The sequence below is a fragment of the Pezoporus occidentalis genome, unplaced genomic scaffold, assembly GCF_034315485.1.
Source record: "Pezoporus occidentalis ecotype Australia unplaced genomic scaffold, CSIRO_AGI_Poc_V1 ctg499, whole genome shotgun sequence".
NCBI classification, from domain to species: domain Eukaryota; kingdom Metazoa; phylum Chordata; class Aves; order Psittaciformes; family Psittacidae; genus Pezoporus; species Pezoporus occidentalis.
The window spans coordinates 7,835-35,627 of NW_026915834.1; the positions used below are offsets into that span (position 1 = coordinate 7,835).

At 54.6% G+C, this 27,793-nt stretch overlaps 1 protein-coding gene and 1 long non-coding RNA gene across 9 annotated transcripts; both read right to left on the reverse strand.

Moving 5' to 3' along the window:
* Window positions 1–1,125: 1,125 nt before the first annotated feature.
* Window positions 1,126–27,673, reverse strand: FLOT2 (flotillin 2). Of its 8 annotated transcripts, XM_062636803.1 has the most exons (13): window positions 27,560–27,673; window positions 26,850–26,973; window positions 26,449–26,710; window positions 13,369–13,450; window positions 9,071–9,161; window positions 5,091–5,214; window positions 4,576–4,694; window positions 4,021–4,134; window positions 3,819–3,938; window positions 3,200–3,414; window positions 2,925–3,108; window positions 2,640–2,789; window positions 1,126–2,472 (listed from the first exon to the last, which is right to left on the reverse strand). In XM_062636803.1, exons 2-13 carry the CDS (start codon window positions 26,955–26,957, stop codon window positions 2,434–2,436), a joined length of 1,608 nt encoding a protein of 535 aa, XP_062492787.1. In that variant the 5' UTR covers window positions 26,958–26,973; window positions 27,560–27,673; the 3' UTR covers window positions 1,126–2,433. The 8 variants fall into 8 exon arrangements, with proteins under 8 accessions (XP_062492787.1, XP_062492786.1, XP_062492794.1 ...); XM_062636802.1 differs by lacking the exons at window positions 9,071–9,161; window positions 27,560–27,673 and adding an exon at window positions 11,075–11,165 and having other exon boundaries at window positions 26,449–26,760; window positions 26,850–27,004; XM_062636810.1 differs by lacking the exons at window positions 26,449–26,710; window positions 26,850–26,973; window positions 27,560–27,673 and adding exons at window positions 11,097–11,165; window positions 21,310–21,408.
* Window positions 18,488–20,677, reverse strand: LOC134173102 (uncharacterized). Its single transcript, XR_009968121.1, has 2 exons — window positions 19,367–20,677; window positions 18,488–19,314 (listed from the first exon to the last, which is right to left on the reverse strand). It is a non-coding gene; the product is annotated as an uncharacterized LOC134173102 (long non-coding RNA).
* Window positions 27,674–27,793: the final 120 nt, after the last annotated feature.

Sequence of the window (27,793 nt, forward strand, 5' to 3'; positions counted from 1 at the left end):
CACCCCGGCCTGGCCAGGCCATGGCAGGAGGTGGCACAAGGTGAATGAAGCCCCAGCTCCAGCCTCTCCCCAGGCATCAGGATGCTGGGACCTGGGGGGCTGAAAGGGACGCCCCCCCCCCCCGTGTTCAGCCCCTGCTGTCACCCAGAGGTGTCCTGGGGGGGCTGCAGAGCTCCCCAAAGTGTGGCACAGGACCCCAGCACATAAACCAGGACAAAGGCAAAGTGCTGCCTGCCAGCCCCATGTGGGATTAGCCCCATCCCAGCCAGCCCGGCTGCCTGTGGGTACCCAAACCCAGCCCTGTGCTGGAGCGCTGCGCCCCATGGGGCAGAGGGGCCCCAGTGTCCCCAGGGTCTGCACCATGGAGCTGATGTGGGACCCCTGGGTGCTGCTGCAGGCCTCCCGCCAGCCGTGCTCCAGGCAGTGCATGCGGCTGCAGATAAGAGCATGGGGGCTGCAGAGCTGTCCCCACCCCACCTATCTGCAGGGCCACCCTGCTGCAGGGTGCAAGGGACGGGGCCCTTCGTCCTGCCTGCGCCCCTGCTCAGAACAGGGGGGTCTTGAGGAACCCCCTTTGCCGCAGGGAGAGCAGTGGAGCAAAGCCCCCCCATGGCTGCTGTCACTGCTCCTGTGTGCAGGAAGGACAGGGACCCCCCGAGCCACCCCAGTGTCCCTCAGCACAGGGTGTATGAGCCTGGGACACGGTGGTAGCACAAGGTGGTGCCACCAGCCTGGCTGCACCAGCCCTGCTCCGAACCCTGGGGTGCTGCTGGTTGTGGGGTGCCCCCACAGTGACCAGCTCCTGGGTTGACAAAGGTGATGCTGTGGAGCTCATCACCACCTTCATCCATATGGGAGCAGGACAAGGCTCGACCCTCACCAAGAGCAGCCCCAGGCATGGGGCAAGGAGCCCATGGGGACACGGTGACCTTATGGAGAGCACAAGGCCATGGGAGCTGTGGAGCAGCATGAGCTGGGACCTAACTTCCATGCACCCCTCATCCCAGTGGGACACCCATCTGCTCCAGCCCCCGTGACGCAGCGGGTCAAGCACCAGTGCTGGGGAGACGGGTGCCATGGTGTGAGGGGAGATGGGTGCAGGAGGCACAAGACAGAGCCAAGGGACACGGTGACAAGGCTTTATTATCATCCAGCAGCGAGGGTGGCAGGGACACAGCCATGCACAGCGCAGGCAGATAGGGCACAACGCCCGGCACACCCGCCAGCACCACCACACACGGGGGGCTGATAACACCATCCCTCTCCACCCCGATGGCAGGGAGGGGGACAGGGTGCCACCGGCCCCACAGCACCCACCTGTGACCATAGGTCACTCCTGGCAAAGGGAATGACCAGAAAGGGGCACTGACAGGAGGTGGAGGGGACCCGAGTCCCTGCGCTCACCCTATGGCAATGTGAGGGACCCAGCACCCCACAGCTGGCTTCACACAAGGGTTTGGCAACAGCCACACTGAACACAGGCATGGAAGGGACAGGGGCCAGCGCAGGGCCCTCTATGGGGCACGGACAGGGGACAACCTCTTTCACATTGTCACTCAGGGCAGCAAAGCCACTGGCCTTAAAGGCAAGGGGACTGAGCGAGGTAGGGGCTTCTGCACTGCCTGCACTGAGAAGCAGCCCTGGCTGCTGGTCCCTGCCCCACTGCAGTGCCTGCCTGGTCCCCAACCTCCCTCTAACCCAGGAGCTGTGGGGAACAAGATATGGGGCGCCTGGGCACAGCCACCACAGTGGTTTCACCTCCCTCTCGGGGCACAGGGTGGCTTTGGCACAGTGCTACCTTTTGGCATTCCTGGTGCTGGGGCCTCACCAAGTCTGGCTCAGGCCAGGGCTCGGTTGGGCTCTCCCCACTCCAGATCCCAGGAGGAAACTTCCTCGAGGAAAGGCAGCATGGGACTGGGCACCGTGATCATTGCCACCTCTGGGAAGCCAAGCCAGCACTGCAGAGGTCCCGAGACACTCCAACAGGGAAAGCCACAGGAACAGGCTATGGGCAGAGGCTGGGGTCGGGCAGTGCCCAAGGAGGAGGACAGGGAGCCAAGAGGAGATGGGTCCTGGCTGTTCTCTTCCTCCAGCTCCGCATCCCACAGAGCCTCTGCTCCGAGGACAGAGAACAGCAAGGCACTGGGATTGCAACACCAGACAAGCTGCCAGTTGTAGCTGGGGCTTGGATCCAAACCCCAGCCTGGTACAAGAACAGGTAACTACAAAATAAATCCCCCCACCCCGAGCTTGGTAATAAAAAGAGCAGCTGATCGGACATGCAACCTTCTGGCCCTACAAAATAAGGCACCAGAGCTTCGAAATGAAACCCTGATTGTCTTTGATATAAAAGGAATTCCCACGTGTTGAAGGCAGTTGATGTCTGAGTGCATTAACAGGGAGTGATCTTCACTAGCTTTGGCTTGGCCAGCCTCATGCCTGGGCTCCGGTGGCTTTCTGGATCAGGGGAATCTGCAGGAGGGGAAAAGAAGCTGTTAGGGCTGGAAAAGGGAGAGGCAGGAAGCTCCCTGCACGCTGTGGCTGGGCAAGGAAAGGCTCCCTACGAGTCTGGAAGCTTTCAGGCAATTCCCTACGCCCTGAAGAGCTGCAGGAATTGCAGGTGCTGGTGCATGGCTCACCTTTGTGAGATCCACACCGGTGAGGGCACGCACGGAGGCAGGGATCTCGGCCAGCAGACGGTTCACCTCCGACATGGTGCTGTTGTTCTCTCCACTGAGGATAACGATCTCATCCACTTTGGAGAGGGGAGCAGCCACTTTGGCAGCGATCTGGGGAAGCAGGGTGGCATGAGCAGAGTGAAGGAGCTGCTCAGCAGCCTGCTGGGCAAAGCTCCCTACACACCACAGGAGACCTGGCCCAGGCTGGGATCTCCCCGGAGCAAGGGAATGCTGCTCCCTCCTCACCTCAGGCAGCGCATCCAGCACTAGAGCCAGCTGGGCAGCTTCTCCATACTGCTGGAGTGCTTCAGCTTTCAGCTTCATCCGCTCAGCCTCCGCCATCCCGATGGCCTCGATCACAAAAGCCTCCGCTTCCCCGATCTTCCGAATCTTTTCCGCTTCCGCCTGAGCGAGGAGGACCTGCTTCACCCTGCAAAGGGAAACACAGCCCTCCAGCAGCCCGGATCCCTGCGCTGCTGCCCTCCATCCTTCCTGCAGCCACAGGCTCAGGGCTCACTCACTTCTCGCCCTCGGCGATCTGCTGGATGCGGTAGGCTTCGGCCTCGGCCGGCCGCTTCACGGTGGCGATGAGCTCCTTCTCCATGCGGATGATCTCCTTCTCTTCCACGTCGATCTGCTTCTTGCGCTGCACCACCTCGATTTCAATCTCCTCCTGGCGGATCTTCTGCTGCTCCCGGGCGCTCTGGAGCTCGTAGGCGAGCTGGGCCTCTGCAGTCTGCACACAGAGACGTGAGAGGGGTCTTGGCCATCCTCTCCTGCGCACGGACGTAAGGGCCCGTGGCAAGCACTGAAAGCAGATACAGCTCCTGCTCCCAAACCTCAACCCAGGGGTGACATCCCAGTCCTTAGAGCTGCACTTGCTGTCCTTCCCTATGCACTCTTCCATAGCATTTGAGCCCCACCAGCTCCAGGTTCAGCATGGATGACTCTCCCCATCCTTTCCTCTCCTTGTCCCACCTAACTGTTGTGAACAGAACCCAGGTTTCTCTGTTTCAACCTGGATTCCCCACCTCCAGCTCTCCTAACACGTGCAGGAAGAGGAATCTGACAAGTCTCAGAGATACCAATACCACAAGGAACCAGGCAGGGATCAGCAGTGTGCTGCCAGACACCTCTCACCTTAATGTTGACCTCCTCACTGAAGGCAGCTTTCTGCAATTCAAAAGCACGTCTGGACTCTGCTATTTTGGTATCTGCCATGAACTTGACATCCAGCATTTCCTTCTTGCACTGTGCCTCCTGCAGACAGGAAACAGAGAGCAGAGCTCAGCTGGAGCAGAAGAGGCTGCTCTAAGGAAGCCCAGCATGGCTCTGGACTCACCCGAATGCCAGCATCTCGCTCGGCCTCTGCCACCCCAATGTCTGCATCCCTCCGGACAGCCGCAGTCTGAGTCTTCCCCAGGGAGCTCAGGTAATCCACTTTATCATAGACATCCTGGAGAGGGGGAGATAAGTCATAACCACTTCAGATGAGTGATTCCATCCTGCTCGTGTCCCGCTGAAGCTCAGAACAATCACTGGTGCAGTTAGGCCAGGGTCAGAATGAGCCATGTCAGCCTGCTGCCAAATCAAACAGGGGTGACAGGGAGAGCTGGGCTCTCCTGACATCTTCCCTCTGTCTCCCTGGCAGCTCAGTTGTCAGTGAGCTCTCTCCTCAAGCTGTGTTTACAGAGGCAGCTGATTTAACTGGGTGCTCTTTGCCATCTGCCTGGATACAGGACATGCAGCGGCGGCTGTCATGGAAACACCCGGAGGGCTGGAGCCGGCTGTAAGCTGGAGTCTGTCACCTCACTGCAGCAGAGAAGCCAGGGCCAGGCTCTGTCCTGCTGCTCCTACAGCTCTGCCCCATAGCACAGCACCCTGCACCTGAGCATACCTTGATGGTGAAGCTCAGGATCTCGATCCCCATGCGACCCACGTCGGGAGCTGCCACCTCCCGCACCAGCTTGGCAAACTGATCCCTGTCCTGGTAGATCTGCTCCACTGTCAGGGTACCTGCAGAGGGGAGGAAGGTGAAGTGCTTTATTTGGAACAGGTAACACACAACAACATGGGTCTAAGCTCAGCAACATCCCTGCTGTCCCTAATCTCCTCAGGTCTGGGCGCCAGGGTGTGCACCAACATCTCAGTGTCACAGCACAACCACCAGACACATGCACCACCTGGATCCCATGGGGACTCAGACATCTCTGAGTGCAGGCACTGCAAACCCATTTATCACAACACCCAGGAGCTGCTGGAGGGGTGGAACCACCTCAGATGTCACCTCTGCAGAGAGCAGAGGAGGCACCCGTTGTGGGTGCTGTGGTGGCAGCGATACTGCTGGGAGCAGCCAGCAGAGAGGGGAGAAAGCTACTCAAGATGCCTTCAAGAGTCTGAGTCCCCTCACACCTAGGATGGAGCGCAGGTGTCCCTCCAGTGTCTGAAGGACCACGTTCTTCACATCCTGCACATTCTTCCCCAAGAACTGCTCGCAAGCCACAGCCAGGAGCTCCTTCTCGGTCATGATCTTCACCTAGAGAAAGGAGACAAAACCAAAGGGACTGAAGGCTGCTGCTCAAAGAGGCACAGGCACCCAACAGCAGCAGCAGCAGCAGCAGCAGAAGCAGCAGTACCACCACCAGGCTGCCCCCCTGCTACTGATGCTCCAAGGGACCATGCTGAGCTGTCACCACGGTCACCCAGGCCACCAAACCAGCCACTGCTGCTGGGGACAGCCCTGCTGCAGGCACATGCATGGGGCAGACACCTCTGCAAACCCCACTGCAGCTCAGTGTGGAGAGGTGCTCCCTGCAGCCATCTACCCCACAGCAGCAGCCATGGGGTGATGTTGGGGCAGGTCCCACCAGATGAAAACCCTACCAAAAAGCCCTGAGCTACTGCACCAACACCAGACCTAGGAGGAGAGGGCTTTCTAGTACTACCCCTGTCCAAAAGCCATTCTGTTACCTTTCTCTTCCTCCTCCTTCACTAGAATTAACTTTTCTGACACAGGAAAAGCAGGGAACAAGGAAGAGTCTCACATGCCCAAGGAGCAGTTTGGGAACAGGGGCTCCATTCGGTGTTCCCTGCAAGGAGAGATGAGATGAGATGGCCATAGTGCACTGGTTTGCCCTTCTCGTGGCTGGGAGCTCCCAAAGGCACTCTGCAGTGACCCCAGTGTGCTATGGCCAGGACCTGGCTGTCCCACTCTGCATGGTCAATGTGATAACAAACCCCAGAGGTGGGACACAACTACCCCAGCACTGCTTTCATCTCCCCCAGTCAAAGCCAGACATAAAAGCATCCCTAAATCCAGACATCCAGGGTCTCCAGATGGTTCTGCTGATCATGGGGCTGCTTTTGAAAGGCAAAGTGGGTTAAAAACGAGACGTGTGCTCGTGGAGCTCTACAGGACCCAGCTATGAGGAGATACAACCCACCAAAGTGGCAGCTCCTGGGGACCAGGTCCAGTTTGCACACAGGGATGTCTCTGTGGCAGCACCAGAGAAGGAAGCAGGGCCATACCAGGCACACAGCTCTGCTGGGACCTCTGGGTGCTGAGCCAGTCCCACAGCACCCTCTGATGGAGACACCTGGGCTGGGCAGCGCCTCCTGTCCCATGAGATGCTGGTGGCACCCAGCACAGTGCCCTGGCTGCTACCCGTGATGCCAGCACGGTCCTGCCTCAGAGACCTCCTCAAAGCTGCCCTCTGATGGGTCCACAGCCTATAGACCTCATCCCTGCTCTGTTAACCTGTTGAGTCCAAAATGATCCTGCAGCCTAACCTCTGGAGCCAAACAGCAGCACTGCCAGTGAGCAGGATAGCTGGGACCAGCCACCACCTCCTAAGGGAGAACCACAGGGCCAGGCCATGGTGATTTCTCGTCCCTGCACCCCAAGGCCAGCAGTGTGCTCTTCCCACACAAGGGGGAGTTGGGAGAGCTGCCCACGGAGCTGCCCCCAGTGTGGGTCCTGCACAAGGCTCAGCCTGCAGCAAACAGGAGGGTTTTGCAATAGCAAACCCAATCAGACTCAGCAGCAAGGTTTATGGTGTGCATGTGCCAGCAATTCCACCTCTCCAAACAATCCCCATCCTTTGTGAACTACAGATAGGATGGAGCAGGGTGTTGGTTAAGAGAGTCCCTGGGGTGCTTAACAGGAACAAGCACAATTCAGGCTCTGAATAAAGCCTGCATCAGTGAACCCTGGACGGCCTGAAGGAGCTGGGCTGAATATAGATGTCAACCTACAAAGCCAAAGGGTGCACAAAACAAGCCAGAGCTGAGCAATCTGTGCTCAGCTTGTTGCCTCTTTCAGACAGGGCACTGCGACACCGGGGGCTGCTTCAAATGTCATTCACATCAGAAAGAGTGGAGCTGGCAGGAAATCAGAGAGCTCCCATAAAGCCATCCCAATGTGGATCGATAGCGCTGCACCCAGCTCCAGGCAAGCTGCAGCCACAGCGAGGGCTGGGCAGGGACAATCCAATTGGCTTGAGGCTCAGGAATGGGACAGGGGGATAAGAAGCCCAATGTGGCTTAAGGCAGCAGCACCCCAAGCACTCAACCAACACAACACAGAAGCTATTGGCGTGTCCTCATTACACCAAGACAAGGACAGCATCCTTATGCACATTAAGCCCTTTATTAATACAACAACCACTCTTAAAGGTGGTAAAGGTCTCTAGGAATCATTTCTTGGCTTTTTTTCCTTTCTTGCACAAGCCCTTCAAAGAAAAAAGGTTTACTTCAAAAGTACTTCTGCAGAATCAAGGTAACCTCCGCCATGCACAGCCCCAGCTGCCTCAAACCTGCTTTCAGCAGGGCAAATCCTTGCAGCTCACAAGCCTAAACCTTTAATAGTAATTGAGAGTGAAAGAAAAGAACAGTGAGAAGAGAGAATAACATCACTGAGCTGGATTGGGAGCTGCAGTTTTAAATCAAGGCACCCAGTCATCCAGCCTGCTGTTACCATGTACCAGCCTAGACCATTCTGTAGGCAATGGAAGGATGTCCCCAAACTGGGTCAAAAAGGGGTGCTGGCTTCAGAGAAATACCTTTTCCAAATAGAGAAGGAAAAGCCTACACATTTGTGAGATGTGTGTGAGGGGGAACATGGGTGCAGGCATTTTGCCAACCATGCAAAGACTGCTGTGGTTATGTGATACAAATATGGATATGGGATATATATATGGATATAAAGAACTGAAAACAGAAAACCAGGATGCTGATTCACATCACTGGAGCCAGGATGAGGCCAAGATGCTGGCTCCTGTGCATGTAGCTCCTCCCCAAGAGCAGCAGGGTGATGGGCACTCCACTGTTGAGTCATGGTCCTGCCCAGCCCTTCTGCTGTGTGTGTGAATTCAGAATCCACTCCTGGCTGGATCCCATCCTCCCTTACACAGACACAGCCCCTCTGCAATGTCAGGTCAGAGCAAACCAATGAACCTGGGCTGGAATGCGCTGGGTGGAGTGTGCCAAGTGCTTGGTCTTAAAAGGGCTGCATCAGCCACGGTGCTCTCCCTTGGGGGGGCTTTAGATGCACATGGGACATCACTGCATCACTGCTCACCTCAAGGAATGTGGCAGTCACCTCTCATGCAACAACAGACCTGGACATGCCTCGGACGCACGGTGACCACAGCCTTGTGTGCACTGAGAACCACTCTCTTGGGTTTCTTACACCCAGAATGAGCTGTCAGGAGCAATTCTCAATCAAAGAATCCAACTGCCTATTTGGGGAGTCAGGTTCTGTCAAAAGCTAACAACGTTTTCCTGACAGCATCCTCCCCAAGGCAGGACCTGGACACAAGACCCTGCATGAGGACTTAGCTCAGAGTCTAAGGAACTTAGTTGTTTGTGTGCTATCACAAGCAGCAAGGAAGAAGGCTTGAGAGAATCAAAATTCAACTAAAGCCAGCAATTTTACACACAAATTTTAGTGCCTGGAGGGATTAAACTCTTTTTTTTAAGCTTTAACTCACCGTGAAGAATTACGAGGTCCACATGCTAATAATAATAATCCAAAGCAACATAATGCTCAATACTACCTCAGGAGTGAGTGGCTCAGTCCTGCAGGGTCACACACAGCTCCACGGGCACCACAGTACATCAGCATTTCACACACAGGTCAAGCCATCCACAAACAGCTCATTTGCCACGTGGACAAATGAGACTGGGGAAAAAGAGGAATGATTTTTGGGAAGAGGAGGACAGATCACAACCCCCTTCACAACATGGGACGTGTCTGAACCAACAAGGACAGTGTGTACACGGATTTCAGAGCAGTTGGCTTCTGTTCCTGGACAAGAGCCACCTCTTAAGGAGGAAAACAAGATGTACTTTAGAGACATGCATTCCTGAAATGATGGTTGGAGTTACTGTACCTGTGCCACACCTGTGACAGTTAAAGCTACCCCCTCCGCCGTCTCTACGTCCTCACACCTGGGCTGTAACGTCATTATCTCTAGGGAAATCCTGCCAAAAAACGCAAGATATTTGCACGTTTCCAGGTTACACCCACTCAGCTCTTCCCTTTGCACCTCCTGCCCCGGGCGACTTGCTGCACTCATCACAGGTAATGTAAGACAGGCCCAGAATGCAGCCGAGAGGCTCCACCTGTGACTGGAGACAGACACTTGGGTCAAGAAATAGATTTTCAGATAATGCTTAAAGGCAATTCATCAGCAGAGGAAGGCTGGGAGCCAGGCTACCAATGATACCATGACCCTTTCCCTTCTGCTGGGCTAGAAGGAGACCAGAAGCTGGCAGCTTTGGGACCACAAAGGGCCTCCCACCAGAGGCTCATTGCGCTGCGCCGCCCCGGTGCTCTCGCTGGCTGCTGTCACTGGTTTCAAAGCACAGCATGGACCTGGGGTGCTCCTGCCCCATGGTGCCACCCCCATGGAGTGCAGGGCATGGCAAAACCTGGTGTTGATGCTGCAAGAAGCAGCCCTGCCTTTGCCCTCACTGGGTCAGCATTAACACAGACCTACCTCCTGATCTGGTTCACCTCTCCTGATACTCTTCCTGTGTCCCGTGATCCAAAGGCAGACAGAAGTGAGTCTCCAGCTCTTTAGGGCCGTGCCTATGTAGTATCAGGCATCCAGGAACAGATCAATCATAGAATCATGGAATGGTTTGGGTCTGAAGAAACTTCAAAGCTCATCCAGTTCCAACTCCCCTTCTATGAGCAGGGACACATTCCATTAGATCAGGCTGCACATCCTGCAGCTGCAGGGCTTTCTCAGTCACTCAAGGTGAGCTCAAGTTACTTTGGCCAGACCTGGCAATCTGCAGGTCATGGTTTGGTGAAACAAGAGACATGCTGCTTGGCCACGGCAGGTTCTGCTGCAGGAAGCAAAGCCTGGCTCTCCCATCAACCCTAACAAGCCGGGAAGGGACTGGGAGTCAGGACAGGGAGCCACGGGACAGAGAACTTGTGTCAGCGAACATTAGGTCAAACCTCTGAACCATGAAGGGGCTGCACTGCGCCGCTGTGTGCACACTGAGTCGCTGCAGGATTGGCTGCAAGTGCTGAAATCTACCTCTGCAAGTTCATACCTGCCTTGGCCAGTGTCCTAATGAAACTGGCACACGAGCTGGGAGCTGATAAAGCAGATCCCACTGTCCAGGATGCACAGAGGCATTTTCTGCATTCACAGCTTTAATCAGCTAGTGCAGGATTTTAACCTTCTGAACACCTAACCTACACTTTGAGTTTAATTGACTGCGCTGCTTGTTAGCCAGCAAGTCACAGGGATGCTTGGTAATTACTGTTACACCGGTTCCTAACCGCTCACAGTGTAAATGTCAGTCCTGTGTGCTGCAACTCATCCAAGGTCTCTATGCTGTACTTTCAAACGTGACAATATCCAGACCAGGCACTGTCTCCGTGTAGAGGGAGAAGGGCTGAGTGGAAACCCATATTCAAAACTGCAGAGCCAGGTACAGTTGTCATTTGCCCGTATGTGTACAGGATTCCTTTTGAAATGGCACAAAACCTGCCCCAAATCCAGTCTGGCCTGCTTGTGGCTCCACACAAAAGCAATACCCTTCTGCTCTCCACCAAGCACACAGTGGAAACAGGGCTGTCAAGTGAAGGGTTACAGCTGGGGCGAATGTCTGCAGCATTATCAGAAGGAGACAGTACAGCAATGCTGGATTTGGGATTTGCCAAGTGTGCATCTGTCTGCATTACCTATAAGCCATGGAGTGCGCCCCAGGGCAAGTGCCAGAGGAGGGGAAGGAGAGGTGGGTATTGAGATTTCAATTGTCCCATTAGAAAACCATTAGTTTCTATGTTATCCTGCTGCTGCTGCTGCTGTTGCTGCTGCTCAGAACAGAGGGATAAAGTCAGACACAGTGTTAGGAAGCTGGTGGATTATTACCTGTGCAACCCCTGTTACGTACAGTGGGACCCCCTCCGACGTCTCAATATTCTCACAGCGACAGAGGATGGTCATAACCTCCAAAGACAGTCTGAGCAGCGAGGAATAAGGGTAGGACAGCAAATATACAAAGCAGTTATCAGAGAGTAAGACACTCATTGCAAAGGACAAGACGAGACTTTCAGGTTTCAGCTTCTCCCTGGTCAGTTTGCCTTTCTCCCACCTATTTCTCCCAGGGCTCCATTAACACTAGGCCAGACCGGCTCCCTTCATCACAGCTTCTTTTGATGAGGTTGAAGGGGCTCATCTCAACCCTGTGCGCCACAAGTCACTGCAGATGAAACTGAAGCATGTATTCCACCTGGACTGACATCCTGCAGGAATTCTCTGCTGGAAGCAATCTTCACACACAGAAAATTCCCTCCTGTAAGGATTCAGATGCTTCTATGCCAACATTTAAGAGGGGACAGGGAAGTTTTAAATGCTAGGGGCCTGGATACCCACCCCTGGCTCAAGCATTGATGAGAAGAGAGTGCTTCCAAATGCTGTCCTGAGAAGATGAATAACACCACTTGGCTCCCCCAAAGGCATGCAAGACCATGCTGCCTCCCTCTCTGCTTTTCTTCCTGACCCTTAAACAAGGACAGGACTTTTCCTTTCCTTTTCTTCCCCAGTCCTCAAGGTTGCAGCAGGATAAGAGCCCAGCACCCTGCCAGCTCTAACTGTTCCTTTTGTTCCCAGGTTAGTGCTACCTGGCGGGATGCCGCTGACAGGAACACAATTGCTGCTGCCTCTCTTGCTTTCAGCACTGGCAACCCCAGAAAAGATGTCCTAATTTCAGGGGAGGAAATCTGCCTCACTCTTCATGTTAATGCAGCAGGCTCCATCCGTGGCACGGCTCATTTGGGAAAGGTTCTGTTTTCCAAAGGAGAATTAAGCCCCATATCCCATGGTGTGAATCACAGGATAGATTTTAAAGTCAAAGATTTGTCTGGGTGCTGGAATTGCTGCCAAGAGCCCCGTTGGCTAAATAATGCACAGACCTCTATCATATGACAGCTCACTCCTGGCAAGCAGCTCTTGGCCCTGCACTCAGCCTTTGCTTAACTTAATAAGTGAGCCTCCTGAATACATCTGCTATGCCTTGCACACGGCAGGTCAAGGTCCTGCACTGTCCTCTGCGCATCTCACGCAAGAGGAGGAGCTGGAACCACTCATTTAAATCAATGGTTCTCCCATGAGATGCCCCACAGAAGTTTGGGAATGAAGCTTGTCCGGATCAAATGGAATTATTAAGGACTGAACCCACAGGTTGGGCCTTTCCTTCCCCTCCTGCCTCATATGAGCATCGCTGGAGAGCCCAGGCTAAAACGTGTGGTGTTAGCTGAGACCTCTTCATGCTCTCATAGCAACCCTGAGTATGAGCAGTCTGGAGAGGACCTGGGAGCTGCCACCAGTCAGTCACCAGCAGCAGCCAGGACCCCTTTGCACAAGGCAAAGCTGCCTGCTTCGAGGTGAAGAGCAGCTACAGCAGTGTATCATCTGCAGAGCAAGGGCAGAACGTGCTCACTTAGTCTGCTGGTGGCAACAGGTGAACAGGGAGAAGAGGTGGCAAGATCAGGCAGTAAGGGTTAACTCTGACCATCACTCAGTGCAAAACCCAGAAGTCTCATCATTATCTTTTTCCCTGCTATTTTTTTTTTACACAGATGGAGGAAACCTGCATCAGTGAGCATGGGGGAGGTGTTGACAGCAACACTCCCTCTGATCCTAAAGACAAAGAGCTGTATTAGCAGGACAGCAGCATTATCAAAGCATGTTAGTTCAGAGACCAGTGCAGGAAGAAGCAGCAAGCAAAAACCACGACTGAGGAAAGGCAGAGAAAGGAAATCCCATGGTTTTAAATAGGAACACACTCTGCTCCCAAGGTGAGAGCAGTCAGCACATTGCTAGGAACAGAGCCTGGAGGAGCAGGAGGGGGCACTGGCCACTGCATGAGACAAGCTCTGGTGAGCTCAGGGATGAGCCAGCCCAGTGCTCTGCTGCCCAGCACCTCTGTGAGAGCCTGGAGCACAGCAGAGGAGAGCAGGGCTCCTCTCTTCCTCAGCACCAGCACAGGGTGGAACACACTGACCAGCCAGGCTGCAGCCCTCTCAACTTGGTGGAGTTTCTGTAAATAAACAACTGGGTTTGAGGAGAGGTCCCATGTTCCTAAAAATACTGCTGACTGCCCCACTGGGATGGCTTTGCTGAATTCCTACTCCAAAACCACAAAGAACAGGGGGGGTCCTTACCTTTGGGTGTCAGTAATGCACCACCAAGCCCAGGCCCAGCCTCCGTACACGTACTGCTTGACATCAGAGCCGCAACAGCCACCTGCAGCACAGCAGAGATGGAGGGATGACACACACCAACCTGAGTCACGAGCACAACTTCAAACAAGCCTTGGGGTGACGGGGAAAGGGCATCCTGGGGAGGGGTCATTGGTTCCTCCAGCCCCTTGGAGCACAGGAAGCACCAGTGCTGCCAAGCCAAGCTCTGCAGCATGACCCAGACAAATCCAAGCATGCCTGCAGGATCTGATGAATAATGAACACAGAAAACTCTTTCCAAGATCCACAGCAGCCCTGGAACACACTTTGGTCAGCCATAATGCAGCTGGCTACCGGGAACAAAACACTCTTCCTCACCCTCATGGGCCTCACACAGCAGTTCTCCAAAGGCAACCCGTGGTTTTTTAGAGTTGTCTTGTAAAAGTGGGGAATTGTGATAATTCAGTGGGAAATAACATGGAAAGAGTGACTGGATTTCAAACCAGGATTTTATTTAAGTTTTGTTTAGCAGTTTAAGCACTTTTAGCAAAGACAGTTCATGCTTCAGTATTTTTAAGCGTGATGCACCAGCTCTGTTATGGAAAGCCAAGCAGGAAATCCATCTCCTTTCCCTCGCACCCTTTAATCCACCCAAAAGCTAGCAGGTCACTGTTGGAGGAGGGACAAACCTTGGAGCTCCCCCAGAACATCTCCTAGTTTGGGCTCATGCAATACTACAGTGCCTGGAGCTGTGATGGCCCATCACAGAGCTGGCTATGCCCAGATTTTGGTCAGCTTCCAGAACTCCTTTGATGCATTTAAGATTTGACCCCAGAGAAGCCAGAAGATTCTCACATCTTTGATCCAAGGAATGAGACCCCTGTTACCTTTCAAGGAGCACCCTGCCATGACCAGCCCCAGGTTTAATGCTTGGCAAGAGAGGAGCTCTGCAGCGCCCTGGCTTGGACCAGGGCTGTGAGCTGCCTTCTCCCAGGCAGATGAACCCAGCAGTCCCTCCCTAGCCTGTCATCCATAACCATACTTATTACAGCAGCACCCCAGGGCACCAGCAAGGCGAGCACTGCACCAACGGAGCAGCAGCTTCAGCCCTGGGGGATGTATCTACGCAGGCAAGACAGAGCAAGAGCTGGCACACAGGGAAAACAGCACGGCTGGAACGCCGTGGGAGGGGAAAGGGAGAACTATGAGACCAGCAGACAGCTCTTTCAAGCTGCAATAGGTCAAAATGAAGAAGCAAAGGCAGCACACATCCAGGCCAGTGTGCTGGCAGAGCTCTCTGGACCACAGGAGGGGCCTTCTGTCTGTCCCATCCTAAAGCGTTTGGCCATCTTCTGCTCTCAGCTAAAGGTACCACCTGCTTCACTGGCTTCCATGCAGTGGTTGATAAACCATAAGCAACAGCCTTGTCTCCAATTCTTCACCTTCCAATATCAGTAGCAAGTAAACACAAATGGAGATGGGTTTACACACTTCTCAGGTCTCCTGTGCTCCACAGGCCTGAGGAACATTCTCCTGCCACCTCCAAGGCAACCTCTTGATAGCTTCTTCAGCCTCTGGATAGCTTCTTCCTGTAGCTGGAAGGCTATTTCAGCCAGGCAAGCAGTTACAGAAGCTGATGATACAACATCCTGCAGCATTTCAACTGCAACACCTCTTAAGTTTTCCTGGAGGACGTCAGCCCAGTTAGCTCAGCCTTTTAGCCAGGCCCTTGTTTTCCAAGAACAGGAAGGGAGGTGTTCCTGGCAGCTGGGAAAAGCAGCTCCACATGGAAAGGTATTTGATTGCAGAAGGTCTATGTGGCCTTTACCAAACCTCTGGTAATTGCTTCATAATAATGTTCTGAGAAAACCCTGCACCCTCAACCGACTGCTCACAAGAACGTTCCTCCCCACACAGATGTTTCTTCCCTTCCGCAGGAAATACCTTTGGCATCACACCCAAAGCGAGCCCCCTGTTTGCTTCCTAACGCTGCTCCACAGCACAGTTTACTAAGCTAGATTATATGTCAAAAAGTGTTCAAAACATAAGGAAAAGAGGGAAAAAATCAAGACATTAAACAGGAGCAGGATGCCAGCTGGTTGCTTTCATGCAGGCTGGACGTCGGAGCGCAGCAGAGCTCTGTCCTGGTAACACAAGTCGGATGAGCCGAACGCTCATTTTCCATTGCAGTCCCGCAGTCTCTTTCCCAAGTCTCAAAGAGCAAGTGAAAAAGGAACCAACAAAGCGAAATCTTTGCAAGGCTTAAGAATAACCCCTCTTGCACAATGAGATTTGGCAGAGAAATTGCCTTTTCCGGCTATAATACACCCACTGTTCCAGCAGCCCGGGTCTCACAGTCGCTTGGCCATCGCTTCCACAAACATCCACCGCCTCTTCCGGGGCAGTGTGCAGCAGCCAGGCACACTACAAACACAGGATTCATCACCAGGAAGCTGCCATCCAGCCTGGCCTCTTCCCAAATGAAGGGGTCCCGTGTTCAAGCAAGAATTCCCAGAGGCAGGAGAAAGCACGTTGTCTGTTTGGGTTTGGTGGGGTTTTGTAATGAGATGAGATTCATCGCTTGGGAGTTTGGAGATAAATGGAGCTCTCAGCAGACACAGGAAGCTGCTGCCCTGATGGATGGCATGCAAGGAAGAACAGCAGCCCCAGCAGGGACACAGGGCACGAAACAGCAAAGCTGGGACAATGGGAGGCTGGGAACAAACTCAGTGCTGTTTGCTCTCCCAAGGTAACTGGAGGCAATGAGCTTGTATTCTGGCAGGAACTGGTGAGTGTTCAGAAATCAGGTCATGGTAAGCAGGCTGCTATGATAGCTTGATAATGATATTCCTTCCCTGAGACTGCCACAGGCTGCAGACAAGAACAAAGCAGAAACCATCACCCTCACCTGCACAGACAGAGCTGCCATCTCCACACCTCAGTTCAGGGCAATCTGTGCTGGAGCCTCCTCCTCCAGGAGGACCCATCACCAAAACAGGGAATAAACAGCTCGGTCCAATGGGACAGAAGCCAGGTTTGTAGAGAAATGGCCCCGTGTCATGGGGTGCTAATAAACGAGTGCAGAAAGACAAGGGGGACAAAGATAACTGAAACCAGTTACTGACAAAAGACATAATGGAGATGAGAGAAAAAGCAAAGGCATAAAGAACATCATGTAATAAAGCAGGGTCTTGACTAAAGCCAGTCTGGTTCTTAGGCCCTGCTGTGCATAAAAATGAGGTTTTGTCCACATGCAGAAATGGGGCAAGGTTAACGAAAATTAATTTAAGAGAGTGCAGGGTTCTGAGTTGAATCCATAAAATCCTTGGATGGTCACTACAGCAGATGAAACGGATGCTGGCTAGCTCGCTTTGGATGTGATCTGTATCAAAATGACTGCTTAAAGGCTGGAAGTATCAATGCTCAGAGCGAGTTTAAAAACACACATTTAGTTTGATTCATCTTGCAAAGAGAAACTCACAGAAGACAAACCACAATGAAGTTACACAACAAAACCACAGAGATGCTACCCCAGAATTCCAAAGGGAAAGCTCCGAAGCTATCCTGTCCACTTCCTTCTCCTGCCATGCTTTCTGATGAGCCATCTGCAAGTCTTGGACATCTAACAGTTACCTGACAGGGGAAACCTTGAGCGCCACCACCTGCAAAAAGCTGCAGACCTACCCCCAGAGGAGAAACTACATCCCCACATGCACCAGCAACCTTGTGCTACAGACTTGAAACAAGCTGTGATGCTGCACTCTGGGCAGCAGCCACTGAGCACCACAAGCAGCAAGAAATCAACTGCAGGTGAAGATTCTTGGCCAGCCAAAATGAAGAACTTAAGGGCAGGAGCACTCAAACCTGGCAATGAGTGCCACTAGAAGTTTCCTGCATGGCTTGCCTGATGTGAGAGGTAGAAGACCTCAGCCTCAACCCTCAGATGGCTCTTGCTGCTCACCACATCTTTCTGCAGGACACAGCCTGGACCTTCTCCTTCCATTTTCTCGCTATCAACTGTTCTCACCCAAGTGTTGTTCTCCGCATTTCTCCTCGTTGAACTGCATCATATTTCTTCCAGGCCATTCCATCGCTCTGTTGAGTTTGTTTTGATTCTAATCCAGGTCTTCAAAGCTCTCAAATCCATTCCTAGCTCAGTACTGTCTGCAAATTCAATAAGCACATTCTCAATTCCATTATCCAAGCCAAAACAAGGAACATACTTGGTAAATCCTTTCAGCTGAACAGTGAGGCACTGTCAAGTTCCCTGGCAACCCTTTTCCAGGCAGTTTCATATTAATTTTACAGTATCTGAGAAACCAGTTCCTCCTTGCACTGTGGACTGTAGCTCTCTCAGGAGCCTCAAGAAACCTTTATTTTCAGGCTTTCAACTTAAGAGAAATACCATGAAAATGGCACTGCGACACTGGCTCCAAATCAGGACCAGTTCTTGTGGGGAAAAAAAGGGATGCACTAACAGGATGCAAGAGCTTAGAACAGCTCTGGAAGGGTTAAACCACCCCTGGCTGCTGGGGTGCATCAGGAAGTGTTTACACAAGAAAGGAATTAACTTCTTTTAAACTTCTTTTACTCTGACAGAGACCAGGGAGCCTCCAAGGGTGAGGCAGGAAAGCAGAGTTTGAGAAACTGGGCTGGGCTGTAGTTTGCAAGCTGAATTCTGAGAAATCACATGAAACAGGTTTTAGTAAAGGCAAGGTGCACGTCAGAGGCTTCTCCCCATCCCCTGGAGCACTGACCCACCTAATGGGGAAGTCAGGTTAGCTGGACATGGCTCATGCTCAGCAAATACAAGGAACTGTTTTCTTGTAGGCATTTACAAGCAGTGCACTTGTTTCAGTGCTCTCCCAGGAAATACAGCCAGGCTGACTGGGCAGTTCCCCTGCACTTTCTTCCTCCTTTCATACCCTGAACTAATGCTGAAAGAGCAGTTTGTTCTGACCCGGAAATATGGGTGCCAACCTTCCCCTATCACCCATCTCCAAGGGCTCACTCCAAGCTCCTCTGGCTGCTGGACCATTGCTGTGTGGTGCTGCCCCGCAACCGTCAACATTCCCAAAGGAAAATGTCCCAGCTGTAGGGATCCAGAACATATTATTTACTTAGGGTGACTGTAAGATGAACGTGGCCATTACAAATTACATCTCCTTACAGTGAGACTGCAGAAAGATCCTAGCATTGTATTTCATAATTAGCAGATTGATCCTTAGCCACAAAAGCTAGACTTCAACCCAAACCCAGCATTATGCATCCAACAAAACCTACTTAGCTGCTGGGAACATTCTGGTATCAGCATGAACAGGTACTTTGTGTATTGCCCTGAAAACTTGACTGGCTCTTGGAAGACTCAGCGATGCCAAAGCCTCCTCAGAACTTGCACCAAACCTTGATAGCAAAGTTAGGCCCACATTTTGGAGACACCATCATTGCCTCTGTAGGGTTTGCAGAGCCTGGGCTCTACATTTCATGGACAGATTGGCTAAGAGTGAAGTTCTTAGAGGGAGATCAATATTGCTCAACCAGAAGGATGTAAGTGCCATTAGAGTGCTGACCTCTGCCTGGGAAGCAGCTTCCCAAATAAGGCTGCAAAGCTCCTGCACACACGGACATTCCCCAGGCACGGCTGGCTGCTCCTGGAGCACTGGAGGAGCTAGAATATCTTACAAGACAGTGAAAAGAAAGAACACCGTTCCCTGGAAACCCCCACGTGCCACCCCAAACTTCAAGAGGCACAGGCTGGATTTGCAATAAGGAAACTTTTCAGTGAGCTTCACGAGGTGGAGGTGCCTTCCCACAAAGTCCTTCATATAACATTCGTATGGCAAATCGAGACTGTGAGCCAGAAGCCTGCTTTGAATATTATTTGCTGTCGGTTTATTCTCACCTTCCCCTTCTCCCCCCACATCCAACCTAACAGCATGCAAGTAAATGCTGCCTCCGCCCTCCTTCCTCTCTGCTTTACCCTGGAGGGACACGGCTGAAGTTCCTGGAACTACAACTGCTTGTAGTTACACGCCTCCCACTAATGCCTTGGCATTCATTGTGTACGCACGGAGCAGCTGCAGGCCCTGCAGAGCTCCCACAACCGCTCAGCCTGCCCCTGAAGCTCACAGCCAGTGCTCTCAGGAGACAGCAAGCGCTTGCAGACCAAGCTGGGCAGCGGCAGAGGAAAACCACGTGTGGTGGTGTGGTGGCAGCACAGAACCCAGTTCTGACCGACAGAGCCTGGCATGATTTACGCTTCCTTCCCAGAATGCGGTTGTACATCGAGGAGTGTCCCCGGCTGGCTGCTCCCAGCTGTGGGAAAGCCTAAGACTTGGAACTGCGAGCAGATGCCACAGATTCCTGCTGCCTCATCCTGCAAGCTGTGTTTTGTACACTTCAGAGCTGAACAGATGCAAAAATCCAGCTTTTTAAAGGCTGAAAGGCATCCCGGCACACCTGGAGCACGGCTTCCCAAGTCCTCCCATCTCCAGACATGGCATTTCTCCAAGCAGCACTGATTCCGATGGGGGTCTCGCTGGAGGGAAGTGCAGCACCGGCTCTAGATCCCAGCTGGGAACTGCAGAGACGTGCAGAAGACCAGGGAAAGCACAAGGAATACTGCTGCCCCAGGCAGCGCTGGGTGCGGTTTGTAACTCCTTAGAAGCAGCAGCCACAGCGAGCATCGTTGTTTCCAAAACCGCAGCCTGCTTCTGGCTTCTCCCCAGTAATTCCCGTAACAGGTTTGTTATCCAAGAGAGATGGAATGATAACAGAGCAGCCAGAAGTAAGGGCCACAGCCCGCTGGAGGCTTTGGCTCCAACACCACCACAACACAGTTTGACATGCACGGCAGAGCTGCGACGGTAGCACAGCCTTGACCTTCACATGCATTTCCGCGGGGAAGGTTAGGTCTGAGTATCACAGCTCCTGCCCCAAAACTAGCTGAGTGTTGACAAAAGGATGTAACATGACTGAGGACAGTAGAATTGACCAACATCCGTAAACTAACCTGGTTATTACCTTGCACTTGGCCCAAGCCTGTGATAAAGAGTGAAGCACCCAGCTCTTGCAGCAAGCTGTTGCATCTCCTAATAGGTCATTAAATCCTGCCTGCACACAGATGCTGCGCCAAAGCGCAGCCTGGGGCTTTGTCCGAGTACTGAAGCAGCTACAGGTTGAACCAGACCTGGTGATTTCACTACGGGTTCAATTGAATCCTAACTTAAGCAACCAGCTCTCCTGCTGATGACATTACACACGTGTGACAGGCATCAACTGTGACCGCTGCCAGCACGGAGACAGCGCCGGTAACGAAGCGGCCGCGGGACGCGATGGAGACGGGCCCGGCAGGGCCAGGCGCTGCCCTGAGCTGCTCCCTCCGGCCCCGCTCCCCAGCAAAGCCCCCATGCACGGGGGAGGCTCCGGTGCCCCAAGCCAAAGGCTGCTGGCGGGGTCCCAGCGCCCTGCGGGTGCCTCCGCCCGACATCACCGGGGTGCGCCTCCAGCACCGCAACTGCGCCCCGGGGACGCGGTGCCAGAGCTGGGGGTCCCCGCTGCATGGAGCTGCCCTCTGCCCCGCAGCACCCCAACACCCCCGCGGCCCCTCATGACAGGGACCCCCCCTCCCTCCAGCGCCCCATCAGTCTCCCCACACAACTCCTTCAGGTACCCCCAAACACCCCCCAAGATCCCACTCCCTCCCAGACGGGGTCCCCCCATTCCCCACCAGCTCCCTGTGTCCCCCCACACCAGGGACCCTCCCCAGAGCCCCCCCATGACAGGGTCACCCCCCCAGAGCACCACCCAAGCCCCCTCAGCACAGAGACCCCCAACACCCGCGCCCATGACGGGGACCCGTCCTGGCAGACCCCGGTGCCCTCAGGGTCTCCCCTCTCGCCATGACACGGACCCCGGCCGTACCTGACACGACCAGCGCCTCATTGGGCCCCACCGTGTGGCAGTTGCCCATGGCGCCCACCTCCTCCTCCTCCTCAGCCGCCCGCTCCCACAACCCGCCGCGCCGCTCGCCACACCCCAGCGCGGCTCCTCGCCCCTGCGCGCCGCCATCTTGGGGAGGTGAGCAGCGCCGCCGCCGCCATCTTAGGGAGGTCAGTGGCGCCGTCGCCGCCATGTTGGGGAGGTCGGCGGTGTCGCCGCCATGTTGGGGTGTGTGTGGGTGTGTGTGTGTGTGTGTGTGTGCGCGAGGTGGGGTGTGAAGGGAAGGGGGCTCCGCGCTGCAGCATCCTTATAGGTGTGCAATGTATGGTGTGTGCACTGCAGTGATTGTGGGTGTGCAACACACAGTGTGTGCACTGCAGTGATTGTGGGTGTGCAACACACAGTGTGTGCACTGCAGTGTGATTGTGGGTGTGCAATGTATGGTGTGTGCACTGCAGTGTGATTGTAGGTGTGCAACACATGGTGTGTGCACTGCAGTGTGATTGTGGGTGTGCAACACACGGTGTGTGCACTGCAGTGTGATTGTAGGTGTGCAAAACACAGTGTGTGCATTGCAGTGTGATTGTAGGTGTGCAATGCATGGGGTGTGCACTGCAGTGTGATTGTGGGTGTGCAATGTATGGTGTGTGCACTGCAGTGTGATTGTAGGTGTGCAACACATGGTGTGTGCACTGCAGTGTGATTGTAGGTGTGCAACACACGGTGTGTGCACTGCAGTGTGATTGTAGGTGTGCAAAACACAGTGTGTGCATTGCAGTGTGATTGTAGGTGTGCAATGCATGGGGTGTGCACTGCAGTGTGATTGTAGGTGTGCAACACACGGTGTGCACTGCAGTGTGATTGTAGGTGTGCAAAACATGGGGTGTGCATTGCAGTGTGATTGTAGGTGTGCAAAGCACGGCGTGTGCATTGCAGTGTGACTGTAGGTGTGCAACACACGGTGTGTGCACTGCAGTGATTGTAGGTGTGCAAAACATGGGGTGTGCATTGCAGTGTGATTGTAGGTGTGCAATGCATGCGGTGTGCATTGCAGTGTGATTGTAGGTATGCAAAACACAGTGTGTGCATTGCAGTGTGATTGTGGGTGTGCATTGCAGTGTGACTGTAGGTGAGCGAGGCATAGTGTACACACCACAGCATGATTATAGGTGTGCAAAGCACAGTGTGTGCATTGCAGTGTGATTATAGAATCATAGAACAGTTAGGGTTGGAAAGGACCTTAAGATCATCTAGTTCCACCCCCCCGCCACTAAGCACTATAGGTGTGCAAGGCACATCGTGCATTGCAGTGTGATTATAGGTGTGCAAGACACAGCGTGCATTGCAGTGTGATTATAGGTGTGCAAGGCATAGTGTGCCCACCAAAGCACGACTATGGGTGTGCAAGCCATGGTGTGTGCACTGCAGTGTGACCACAGGTGTGCCAGCTATGGTGATTATAGGTGTGTACAGCAGGGTGTGCGCACTGCAGTGTGATCACTGGTGTGCCAGCTATGGTGATTATAGGTGTGTACAGCAGGGTGTGCGCACTGCAGTGTGATCATCGGTGTGCCAGCTATGGTGATTATAGGTGTGTACAGCAGGGTGTGTGCACTGCAGTGTGATCATTGGTGTGCCAGCTATGGTGATTATAGGTGTGTACAGCAGGGTGTACACACTGCAGTGTGATCACCGGTGTGCCAGCTATGGTGATTATAGGTGTGTACAGCAGGGTGTGCAAACTGCAGTGTGATCATCAGTGTGCCAGCTATGGTGATTATAGGTGTGTACAGCAGGGTGTGCGTGCGCACTGCAGTGTGATCACCGGTGTGCCAGCTATGGTGATTATAGGTGTGTACAGCAGGGTGTGCGCACTGCAGTGTGACCACAGCGTGCCAGCTATGGTGATTAATGGTGTGTACAGCAGGGTGTGCGCACTGCAGTGTGATCATCGGTGTGCCAGCTATGGTGATTATAGGTGTGTACAGCAGGGTGTGCGCACTGCAGTGTGACCACAGCGTGCCAGCTATGGTGATTAATGGTGTGTACAGCAGGGTGTGCGCACTGCAGTGTGATCACCGGTGTGCCAGCTATGGTGATTATAGGTGTGTACAGCAGGGTGTGTGCACTGCAGTGTGATCACCGGTGTGCCAGCTATGGTGATTATAGGTGTGTACAGCAGGGTGTGCGCACTGCAGTGTGACCACAGGTGTGCCAGCTATGGTGATTATAGGTGTGTACAGCAGGGTGTGTGCACTGCAGTGTGATCAGCGGTGTGCCAGCTATGGTGATTATAGGTGTGTACAGCAGGGTGTGCGTGCGCACTGCAGTGTGATCATCGGTGTGCCAGCTATGGTGATTGTAGGTGTGTACAGCAGGGTGTGCGCACTGCAGTGTGACCACAGCGTGCCAGCTATGGTGATTATAGGTGTGTACAGCAGGGTGTGCGCACTGCAGTGTGATCATTGGTGTGCCAGCTATGGTGATTACAGGTGTGTACAGCAGGGTGTGCGCACTGCAGTGTGATCATCGGTGTGCCAGCTATGGTGATTATAGGTGTGTACAGCAGGGTGTACACACTGCAGTGTGACCACAGGTGTGCCAGCTATGGTGATTATAGGTGTGTACAGCAGGGTGTGCGCACTGCAGTGTGATCACTGGTGTGCCAGCTATGGTGATTATAGGTGTGTACAGCAGGGTGTGCGCACTGCAGTGTGATCATCGGTGTGCCAGCTATGGTGATTATAGGTGTGTACAGCAGGGTGTGTGCACTGCAGTGTGATCATTGGTGTGCCAGCTATGGTGATTATAGGTGTGTACTGCAGGGTGTACACACTGCAGTGTGATCATCGGTGTGCCAGCTATGGTGATTATAGGTGTGTACAGCAGGGTGTGCGCACTGCAGTGTGATCACCGGTGTGCCAGCTATGGTGATTATAGGTGTGTACAGCAGGGTGTGCAAACTGCAGTGTGATCATCAGTGTGCCAGCTATGGTGATTATAGGTGTGTACAGCAGGGTGTGCGTGCGCACTGCAGTGTGATCACCGGTGTGCCAGCTATGGTGATTATAGGTGTGTACAGCAGGGTGTGCGCACTGCAGTGTGACCACAGCGTGCCAGCTATGGTGATTAATGGTGTGTACAGCAGGGTGTGCGCACTGCAGTGTGATCACCGGTGTGCCAGCTATGGTGATTATAGGTGTGTACAGCAGGGTGTGTGCACTGCAGTGTGATCACCGGTGTGCCAGCTATGGTGATTATAGGTGTGTACAGCAGGGTGTGTGCACTGCAGTGTGATCACCGGTGTGCCAGCTATGGTGATTATAGGTGTGTACAGCAGGGTGTGCGCACTGCAGTGTGATCACCGGTGTGCCAGCTATGGTGATTATAGGTGTGTACAGCAGGGTGTGCGCACTGCAGTGTGACCACAGGTGTGCCAGCTATGGTGATTATAGGTGTGTACAGCAGGGTGTGCGCACTGCAGTGTGACCACAGGTGTGCCAGCTATGGTGATTATAGGTGTGTACAGCAGGGTGTGTGCACTGCAGTGTGATCAGCGGTGTGCCAGCTATGGTGATTATAGGTGTGTACAGCAGGGTGTGCGTGCGCACTGCAGTGTGATCATCGGTGTGCCAGCTATGGTGATTGTAGGTGTGTACAGCAGGGTGTGCGCACTGCAGTGTGACCACAGCGTGCCAGCTATGGTGATTATAGGTGTGTACAGCAGGGTGTGCGCACTGCAGTGTGATCATTGGTGTGCCAGCTATGGTGATTACAGGTGTGTACAGCAGGGTGTGCGCACTGCAGTGTGATCATCGGTGTGCCAGCTATGGTGATTATAGGTGTGTACAGCAGGGTGTACACACTGCAGTGTGACCACAGGTGTGCCAGCTATGGTGATTATAGGTGTGTACAGCAGGGTGTGCGCACTGCAGTGTGATCATTGGTGTGCCAGCTATGGTGATTATAGGTGTGTACAGCAGGGTGTGCGCACTGCAGTGTGATCATCGGTGTGCCAGCTATGGTGATTATAGGTGTGTACTGCAGGCTGTGCAAGGCGAGCCCCGCAGCACGCCCACGCCGTCGCAAGGCATTACCGGAGGCCGCTCCATTCACCATGGTCACGTTCAGTGCTGAGCTGCGGCAGTGCCACGCGAGGGCCTGTCCCCATCCCCGTCCCCATCGCCATCGCCGTCCCCGCACAGCCCCAGCAGGCGCTGGCTGCCCTCCCGCAGCTCCCGCGCCAGGCGCTCATCCCCACCGGGCGGGCAGGGGTCCTGTGGGGTGCAGTTGCTGAAGTAGCAGCCGCTGAGGGGCTCGAGCCCATGCTGCAGGGCGCAGTGCAGCGGTGTCCGTGCACCCTCGGCCGCGTCGCGGAAGAAGAGCCGGGCCAGCGGCACCAGGAGCGGCTTCAGCCAGAGCGGAGCGTGCCGGAACAGCCCCGTGTCCACGAGCCCTGCGAGGGACGGAGCAGACGCGTCACACCCTGCACCGCGGGCCCTTTGGATGGGCAGATATAATGGGGTTTTCCCTCGGGTGCTGCCGGCGCTTGGGCAAGGCCGGTGCGTGGTGGAACGGGGCACGAGGGTTTGTGCAAGAAGGGTGCGTGGGTGCGCTGTGCAAAGGGAAGGACCCCGCGTAGGGACACGCCATGGAAGGGGATGCCCCTGCGCAGGGACACACCGTGCGATGGCGTGTTTCATGGCAAGGGTGCACTGCGCAAAGGGATGTTTCACGCCAAGAGTGTGTCGTGCAAAGGGATGCACCATGCAAAGACACAGGCCACGCAGAGGCATGTTTCATGTAGAGGCACGCTGTGCAAAGGCATGTTTCATGTAAACAGGCATGCTGTGCAAAGACACTTCATGCAAAGGGACGTGCTGTGCGAAGGCACGTTTCATGCCAAGGATGCATGGTGCAAAAGGCCACCCTGTGCAAAGGAGGGCACAACATGCAAAGGGATATTCCACGCCCAGGACGCATCGTGCAAAGGGAGCCGCCAGGCAGATCACCCTCCATGCAAGGTGTGCTCCACGCGCTGCCATCATCCACCACGCAAGAAGCCCCCAGTGCAAACCACGCTCCAGGGGACACCCCACGCCAAGAGCACCGCGTCCCTACCTGGGTGCGCAGCATAGCACGCGACGCCGGTGCCCCGCAGGCGCGCGGCCAGCTCGCGGGCGTGCAGCACGTTGGCCAGCTTGCTGTCGCAGTAGTCCTGGAAGGGACCCAGAGGCCCCGGAGCCGGGCTCCCCAGGGTGTGGAGGCGCAGGCGGGCGGCGCGGTGGGCGCTGGAGGCCACGATGACCACGCGGCTGGGTGCACAGCTCCGCAGGCGCTCCAGCAGCAGCTCCGTCAGCAGGAAGTGCCCCAGGTGGTTCACCTGGAACGCCAGGCTAAAGCCGTCCTCCGTCGTGCCCCCGGCGCTCACCCCTGCCGAGGAGGCAATGGTGGCACATGGTGGGTGCTCTGGGGGTGCTGGAGTTGGGGGGGGGGGGGGGTAAAGGGGGTCTATAACTCACCGGCGTTGTTGATGAGGAGGTGCAGGTGGGGTTCTTCACGCAGGAAGGCGCTGGCGAAGGCGCGTACCGAGCGCAGGCTGGCCAGGTCCAGATGCATGAATCGCACATCTGGATTCCCTGTCTCCTGTGGGCACAGCACGGCCTGGGGCAGGGCTGGGGCACCATGGGGTGGGGATGGATCCCACCCAGGTGAGGGAGGGCTGCAGGGTGCTGGGGGTGCCCTGGGGTGCTTGGAGATGTCCTATGGGGTTGTCCCTGGGGTGTGCCGTAAGAGCCTCCGAGGGGTGCCCATGGGGATTCTGGGGGTGCCCATATGATGCCCAGGATGTCTAATGAGGGTGTCTCAGGAGTGCCAGGTGAATGCTATAGGGTTTTCCTTGGGGTGCCCATGTGATGCCCAGGATGTCTAATGAGGGTGTCTCAGGAGTGCCAGAGGAGTGCTATAGGGTTTTCCTTGGGGTGCCCATGTGATGCCCAGTGCTGTCTAATGAGGGTGTCTCAGGAGTGCCAGGTGAATGCTATAGGGTTTCCCTTGGGGTGCCCATAGGGGTGTTCTGGGGGTGCCCATGTGATGCCCAGGATGTCTAATGAGGGTGTCTCAGGAGTGCCAGAGGAGTGCTATAGGGTTTCCCTTGGGGTGCCCATAGGGGTGTTCTGGGGGTGCCCCATGTGATGCCATGGGGGTTTCCAGGGGGTGCCCCAGCTCTCACCGTGCGGATGCGGTGTGCCGCGGCCTCCCCTCTCGGGGCGCTTCGCGTCGCCAGCACGACTCGTGCCCCGCAGCGAGCCAGCTCCAGCGCCGTGGCCTCGCCGATGCCGCCGCTTCCCCCTGCGGAGCAGAGCGCTGAGCGGCGGGGCCGGGTGTGCGGGGCGCTGCCCGGCGCTGCCCGCTGCTCACCGGTGACGATGGCGGTGCGGCCACGCAGCGAGGGCCGGGCGAGGGG

Excerpts from the sequence above, each read along its gene's own strand:
- FLOT2 (XM_062636802.1), bottom strand. The coding sequence starts at position 26,946 with ATGCATCTGGACCTGGCCAGCCTGCGCTCGGTACGCGCCTTCGCCAGC. Across the intron at positions 5,215-11,074 it reads ACGTAACAGGGGTTGCACAG|GTGAAGATCATGACCGAGAA; the intron begins GTAATAATCCAC and ends TCCTTTCTCTAG. Across the intron at positions 4,695-5,090 it reads ACACCTGCGCTCCATCCTAG|GTACCCTGACAGTGGAGCAG; the intron begins GTGTGAGGGGAC and ends TCCCCTCTGCAG.